The 8,401-nt window shown below is 35.9% G+C and overlaps 1 protein-coding gene across 1 annotated transcript; it reads right to left on the bottom strand.

The window, feature by feature from the left end:
- Positions 1 to 2,041: 2,041 nt before the first annotated feature.
- On the bottom strand, positions 2,042 to 4,468 carry LOC129238980 (solute carrier family 35 member E1 homolog). The gene is made up of 5 exons (XM_054874231.1): positions 3,954 to 4,468; positions 3,330 to 3,538; positions 3,140 to 3,265; positions 2,837 to 3,076; positions 2,042 to 2,764 (listed from the first exon to the last, which is right to left on the bottom strand). Exons 1-5 carry the CDS (start codon positions 4,285 to 4,287, stop codon positions 2,516 to 2,518), a joined length of 1,158 nt encoding a protein of 385 aa, XP_054730206.1. The 5' UTR covers positions 4,288 to 4,468; the 3' UTR covers positions 2,042 to 2,515.
- Positions 4,469 to 8,401: the final 3,933 nt, after the last annotated feature.

The following is an 8,401-nucleotide window of genomic DNA, read 5'->3' as shown; positions in this document are numbered from 1 at the left end:
GAGTATGCCGAGCATACAGCGCGGTTGGTTTCGCCGATAATGTCAATGTCGTCAGCATATGCTAGTACATGATAATCTTATGAAAGATAGTACCAGTGCGGTTCAGCTCGGCAGCGCGATAGATTTTTCCAGCAAGAGGTTGAACAAGTCACAAGATAGAGAATCGACTTGTCTGAAACCTCGCTTGGTATCGAATGGCTCGGAGAGGTTACTTCCAATTCTGACGACACTTGTGGTAGCGCACAACGTCATCTTATACAACCGTATTAGTTTTGCGGGGATACCAAACTCAGACATAGCGGCATAGAGGTATTTTCTATCCGTGATATCAAAGGCGTCTTTGAAATCGACGAAGAGGTGGTGCGTATCGAGTTGTTTTTGGTGTTTTTTCTCCAGGACGTATTGTGAAGATTTCACTTACCAGGTCTGAAGCCGCACTGATAGGGTCCAATCAGGTTGTTGATGATGGGTTCTCTCACACAATACGCTCGACAGTACCTTGAATGCGATGTTAAGCAGGCTTATCCCGCGGTAATTTGCGCAAATTGCAGGATCACCCGTCTTATGTATTGCAGGAGTCAGTTCTATTTAATTCTTTGGCGTTAAAGTCCGATAGATGATCATAGATGAAGTGGCATTGGAATGGTAAACTCGATAGAAAGAAAGTATTGTTCTTTGACGACCTTTATGTAGAATTTCCGAACTATAATTAGACTCAATGCAGATAAGGTGATGGAGGCGCAGATTATCCTATTAATAGTTACAAAAATTCTGCGTTTATGCAACGAATGGAACAAATAACTGTTTTAAATGCCGCTAATACCGAGTAAAAAAAAAATAAATCAAAAGATTTATAGTAACTTGAATGACGTAATAAATCCGAAAGAATAACGATGGAATGCAAACAATTTTTCAATTAAGCAGATGAGCTCAAAGAAAAAAGTCCATTTTGATTTAATACAGTAGACTGACTAATAAATCATGCGGCGGCATCGTGGAAAATCTACTCGTAACACATCAAAATGTAATAAATTTCGAAAAGAGGTTCAGGATGGCGCAGGACAACAAGATAAACTGGAGTACTGCTGTCTCTGCGAAGCATCTATAGGCGAGCACTTTTAACCAGCTCGCATAAGGCGTCCTTATGTGCGAAGATTTTAGGTTCTCCGTATGTCTGTGCCGATATCGGATTTTTCGAGCATGTTTCCAGCTCAGGTATACCTCATCAATCTATAAGCAGAGATAAATTTACAGCGAAAAACTATTTGGGCCAAAGCCAACCTTAGTCCTAGAACGCATAGAGTCCATAGAAATATAAGTTGGATGAATTTTCCAATAGTTCACAACAAATACACTGTCGCACAGTGTTCCTCAACGCCAACAAACACAAATAGCGCATAAAATACAACAAATACTATTACCTACCTAAATTAAAATTTAGTAACACTAATTCGAACTCTTTTTTAATGCACTGTTTGTGATCCGAGTTAATGCTCACAAGTGTAAACATATGCCAAAAAAGGAGACATTAGCTTGAACTTAGCTTTCTTGGCACATACAAATTTTTCTTCTTCGTCAAAATTTTCGTTGAACATTTTACCTCTCTAATTGCCTACAAAACAACTACTTTGAGAATGGGTCAAAAATGCACTTTTTAAGTAAGAGTCAGAGCATTCAAATCTACAACAAAAAAAATATCTGGTAAAATTCTACGAGAAATTCCAGGACAGAAATTGCAAAAATTAATTACAATCGATAAATTAATTGCACTGTCGGCCAAAAAATTAAAGCCTTAAGACCGCGCGAAAAAAAATCGGATCTTCTGGACTAGTTCTCTGTTCGTCAAAGTTGGTATGGGAGACATTCTCTTTCAAAATTATTAGCGTATGTTTGGACTGTGATGTTAATATGAACAATTCTCATTCTCTCGATATTCAATTATTTCACCGCAACTACTGCGGAATATTACAACAAAAACCGAAAAAATTACAATAAAACAAGAAATTGCACGTCAGTTTTTGTTTAATTTATAATTTCGATGCACTGTTTTATTTTTTTTATTATTATTATTTTTTTCAAAAACAAGTACATATATTTGCTTACGCAAAATATCTTACATATCTTCACTAACTTCGTACAAATTCATAAAAATTGGCCCTGTTTTACAGGCACTGCTCACTTATTTACATTTGCTTCATCCTCGATGGGGAAAATTGTTATTTAAAATTCATTCATACATAAAATACATACAAGTATACATATTGTTTATGATATCTTATCATTCATGTAGCACAAGTTGCTCAAAGTAATCACTATAGTGCTTGTGCTACTGATTGTAATCTCTATTGCATCTCAAATTGTTTGTTTGTAGAAAAATTCTATTATATATTTACACACATGGACAATTTATTTTTCTAATATTGCATCAAAACAAAACAAAATATTATTTATCTAACTAAATTTTTGTCTAATTTAATTTTCTCTAATATCTACTTAACAAATTTAATTGTTTAAATTAAACAAAAAGTAAACGGGTCGTACTACCATTTGGAAAAACATTTCCATTCGTCAGCAAGCTATTTGTTGCAACTGAATTTGTATTTGTATATTGTTTTTCACCACGTTTGTTAGCGAAACCATTCACACTGCTGTTCACCACACCATGATGGTAAGGGTCCAGATTCCCTTTGAATGGCTCGTATTTAATACGATGATTTTGTGTGAGAGGTAATATCGTCTTTGATGATTTGGACACTTGCTTTGCCTGAAAGTATATATTTTTTTTAATTAATATTACCATGACAGAACGTAATAGAAATGTTAAATACAACTTTACCCTATTATAACACAATACGCCAAAAATGGCCAAAGTCATGCCAACGCAATTTAAGAGGGTTACGGGGTTCCCTAAAATTAACAGCGATACACCTATCACAAAAATTCGTTTTGATGCGCTCGCAACCGCATAGGTCAGTGGTGACACTAGTGATAGTACATTAAACGCGATAACGTTCTGCAACCAGTTTAAAACACCATCAGCGAATAGCAATGCAATCACCCGATAATCTAAACCTGTCTAAAAAGAAGAAAACAGGCTTGTTTAGTTATATAATTGCAATATAGTCAATAATTAATTTACAATGACGGGATGTCGTATAATACTAAGACTATCCACAAAAATCCAAATTGGCAAGAACATAATCAGCGCTAATTTGCCCAATAACTCCAAAAGTCGCAAATGATGCATTCCCGTGTCCTTTAGCACCTGTAAAATATGAACACATAATTTACATCATGTTTGTATATGTTTTTAGTTAATGGAATCATGCCTTTTTGGAGAAGATGTTCTGCAGGGAAAATCCCATTGTCGATAAGAGTGCACTTATTAAGCCAATCATGTCGAATGAAATTTCTGTCACGGTAGCAATTGCAACACCCGTTATAATTGGTACCAAGCTGAGATACACCAAAGTGGGTTGCTTTTCACGAAATAGGAAACGTGTCAAGATTACGGTAAATAGTGGCATAGTAGCTTTAACTGCAAAATATAAACACATTAAAAACAATTTAATTAATTTATTTTAATTTGTTTATTTACTTTTACTATTTTACTTTATTTACATTTTGACACGATTTAAACTTTTATTTCGAATACAAAAAAAAAATATTTTTTATTTTCTTTAAATAAAGTAAACCATGTAACAAACCAACATACACACCACTGACATATAATTTATTTAATATTCAAACAAATTATTATATAAAATTTACGCAAAAAAAAAAAAAAAACGATTTAACTTGCAAAGAAGCGCTCAAGAATTATTCAATTCGTCTTGGGCCACGCTTACAACATCAATTGTAACAGGCCAACGTGTCAAACAGTTTTTTTATTGACTAGCAGTTTAAGCTTTATTGATGCTGCTTTAGGCATTCAATTTTTTCCAATTACTCACCTGTATGGGCATAAGATACTGGTACTTTCCATAACGAAATGTGTGATGTGACAGATGAAAGAAACTTTCCTAACGCCAGTGGAATAATCAATCGCCAATAGTATCCTCGAGAAACGTTTTGGTATTTTCGGATGCGCCAAAGGTTAAAAAAAGGCCCACTATACAAGGATATACTGCATAGTTGTATCATTGTCACCGTCATGGGAAATGGGAACTCGTTCAATACCATCTTGCCGATAACATTATTGCTGGATGAGATTACATACCAAAGTATGCACAATACTACAACAGCCAGGACATGTCTGGATGGTCCGCTTTTTAATCCACTAAGCATCTTTGCCAACTGGGCTACGTAATCACTCCTGCAACCGATTATTCCAATAAGACTTTGGGCACTTTTTACCACATCCCTTCAAATTAAGGGAGAAACACGGGAAATGCAAACCGACTTTTGGCAATTCGTTTTAATAAATACGTTGACAAAAAGAGAAGGTTATCTATGAAGACAAGAGAGACATTGCAAAAATTATGGACAGGGTTGCCAACTCTTGTGAATAGTCGATATGCTAAGCATAAGAATTATGGTTGAAGCAGATAAGGTTACGACAATTGCGTGGCTGAAAAAGAAATGCATAAATAGCGTTATGGCGTGCGATAAATTTTTATTTTTGTTAATGTTCTGTTAAAGATTGCGCCAAAATTGTAAAAATAGTTTTTTAAATTAATAAATGTGTTCAATATATTTAACTCAGTGCACTTTAATTCATTTAAATAATGTAAAACTAATTCCGGTTTAAAATTAAGCTTCTGCGGAAGTGTCATGCACTCGTTTAATTATATTTTAATTGTTTAAAATGGCGTTATTATATTGATTGAATCAATTATTTATTTCCATTAAAATTAATTATTTCTCCCACACGCGTTGCTTACATTTGCAATTCATCGGAGATTCTCATAATTTCAGGAATGTGTTTTGAAAAACCATTTTCGCCGAGGTGATGTAAACTTTGTTTAAATAGGCGAATTATTTGATGCGAATAAGCTTTAAATTACGTCACTGAATTTGGTTGTCATAACAATTCTGTAAACATAATTTGCTTCTGTGCATTTAAAATGTATACGTTGTGTCATAAAATAGTTTCAAAATCTAATTTCTAATCATTTTCAACTTATTGCCACAAGCTTTTAGTCAAGTCAAGACATAGTAGCAAGAGGTAGTAGCAGCAGAACCGCTATTTAAATGTCACAAATCAAAATATTACCAAGCTATTCTTTGAATTTTCTCAAACATGTAATTTCTCCTCCTTTTGTTTGTTTTCTCTGGTTGTCTTGATAAATATGTATTGTTGACGCACGATGGCATTTGCGAAAATTATAAATTATCCGATATATGTGGTGATTACTCTTGCGCCACCTTGTATATTCACAACTGGTATGGTGGAAGTTTTCGGAAGTCGCCCTCTCTGTATTTTGCACACCGTGTATCATTTTGAGGTATTTTTTCTTCTTGTCATGGCATCACTGCTTGATTGTCAAAAGCTTTTCAATAATTACATGCTTCTTTTCATATGCGTGTTGTCTTCGATTTACTTGCCAAATTTTTACGAGTTGACACCTGCTATTAGATAAAAGAAATACCTTACAAATCGTGAAATATTTGCATGCCCAAAATTTAAGTGAACAAATCATAAGTGAAATTAAGCAAAACTGCAACTGCCAAAAGAAGTATTGTGTAAACAAACACGTCTGGGGTGAATGAGAAGAAGAAGCACGAATAAAACGTGTGTCCGTTTTTGTGTCTGTGTCGGAATTTTTGTGATTAGGCGCGTCTCAGCATTTGCTGAAACTGAAGAAAACATTTTCCGATAATTTCGTCTGATATAAAAGCAAATTTGAATAAGAATATCAGTAAAAAAAATTTCCAAACTCCGTTCGCGTTTTCGTAGTATTTTTTGTATACTTGTCGCACTCGTTACATGATTTTGTAGTTTATATTTTGTAAATACAAACCACAACAAATGTGGTTTTGTTAGAATTTTTTATATTGGGCCAGGTGCAATTTTGTGTACACCAACGCAAATTGAATGTCCATTTAACAACAGTGAGCAAAAAGTGTTAGAAATTGTTGTTTTGTTCTACGAAAATGGTAGGTATTCCAAAATTATGTGTTCTTACTTCATTTAGGTTCTAGATTTAGAAATTACAAGGCCCTTCAATGGGCGTATGTACAGAAAAATTGCCATAAATGGTGGTATAAGCTAAGTACATATTTGAAATCAAATTCTTTGTCAGAATCGATCATTTACATTCGATTTTTTTTACCTTGCCGGCAATAAAACTTTATTTGAAACTAGTTTTGCAAATTACTGTCGTATCTAAGTAGTGCATTGAACCATTGTACAGATTTTTTTCTTTTTGGTAAACCGGTTTGTTGGTACATTTGAATTGTGTACTAATTCAGTACGACTGTCGAATAAAGATCAGTGGGGGTATCTAATCTTAAGAGACTTAGATCGCTTAAACATCAGTCCTTGCATGGACATAGCACAAGTCATTTTGGTACGTAAAGCCGACTGCCTCCAGTTGTTATTGTAACAGCATAAATGTTCGTTCCCACGACAGTCGGTTCTACATAACCGGAACGAGCCGTATTTATATCCGACCAAGCACTGTCACTTCAGTAGCATTCCCCGTATGTGTATTGGGAATGTTTATGCTGCTACAACAACTACAATTAAAACTCGTGATGCTCCAATCCTTGACCAGATATAAAACCGGGTGATTCCAGTAACTTATCCCTCCGTTGGACGCCTGTTTCAAAACTTCGGTTAGGCACCTGGGTCGGTCGTTTTTTGTGCTATTCGAGGATCCTTTTTAAAATATTATATCCATTTATCGATAGAAAATTAAACTTAAGAAAGCTGCCTTCAAGCTCAAGTCGTTAACTACAATAGAAATATGTTAAATTCACGTCCAAATCGAGAAGGCTAGACCCGGGTGACCAACGGAGCCCATTACAGTTTTGGGGTTATTTTTCTTAATTTTATGTTTTAAATCAATTCAATAGTATTTCCAAACTTTCCTGAGAGAAGCCTGTCAATAAATTTGCTACAACTGTTATGTCAAATTGTATAACGTACGTTAACATTCACTTCAGACAGCTTTTCCATAATTATGATCGACAAAATTTTCGCCCATTCCCAGGGTAGCCGGTTCCATGTATTGGAGTGCCCCGAATTCTTCCCAATCAAGGACTGCCGTCTCAGTAAACTAGCCCTGTCCTGTGTACTGAACTGCTGCTCCCAATACTTCTTTTTGGAGGAGGTACTGAGCCTAATCCTAGATCTGAGATTTATTTTTTCTGCGCTTGTCAAAGACGGCTCCATCCGAACTCAACCACATGCGTACCAAACTTTTTTGGCCACTTGTTGCGCTTGTCATCAGACGTACACATCAAGCACCACAAACGGAACCTCTACAGCTCCTCGGAGCTTACTAGAACAACATCCCTCCCCCGTTCTTTCCGCATCTAGCATCTACCCTAATCCCGCTCCAATTCCCGTGTGTGGGCCAACCAGCAGCTCTTGGCCCCACGCTATTTCGTGTCAGACCAGAGTACCTGCGAGTTTCCTGGGTCTCCCGTTAGATGAGATAGACGATGACGATAGGAAGATCTTGATGAACTGCTACAACAACACAGCTTTCGCCTCTGTTTCCACAGCATGGGAACTTTTATTAACTTAAAAATCTACCATGGACAGCTTCATGCAATTCAACAAAAACACCTTTTCATGTTGGCAAACGCAATTTTAGCTAGGTGACAATGCCTGCTATCATTTCTTAGTGAAGCCTTAGTTTCAGCCCGTCAGCGTATCTCCTATATACGTCACATCCATCTCAAATCTCTATCAGACCAGACGAAATGCTATGACGGGTTCTGACCAACATATATCAGTTCCAAAGTGGTTTACGATTTTTTTTAGCCATCAAGCGTGAGGTTCATAATCTGGCAGAATGGCAGCGTACTCTTTTTTAAAAGGAGACTTTAGACACCAACATCAGTTGTATTCATGAAGAGTCTGCTTAGCATAGAAAGTGTGGATTTTACAAGGTTTATGTATACTTGGATTACGACGGCTGCTTTCAGACTATAGATCTTACTGAGAACTGCGGCTGAAAAAGCACGAGATATCACGTCTAAAAAAATAAAGGTTTAAGAATACAGGCATAAGAAAGTCGAGACTTACTGATTTTTTCCATGCTAACAATGTCAGAATTGTCTTGCATATGATGAGGAAAGAGAACGCCATACGGGGGCAACTTCTTTTATGATATAACATCTCCTAGATAAGATTGAGTGAATCCATCGTATAAAAACTTTCTCATTCCATGTTGTCTGCCAGCTGAGCAACTGGAGTCTCCTAAACATCACTGAATACACCGATTGC

Source organism: Anastrepha obliqua, chromosome 2 (genome assembly GCF_027943255.1).
Source record: "Anastrepha obliqua isolate idAnaObli1 chromosome 2, idAnaObli1_1.0, whole genome shotgun sequence".
Classification (NCBI taxonomy): domain Eukaryota; kingdom Metazoa; phylum Arthropoda; class Insecta; order Diptera; family Tephritidae; genus Anastrepha; species Anastrepha obliqua.
This window is presented reverse-complemented; position numbering and strand designations above follow the sequence as displayed.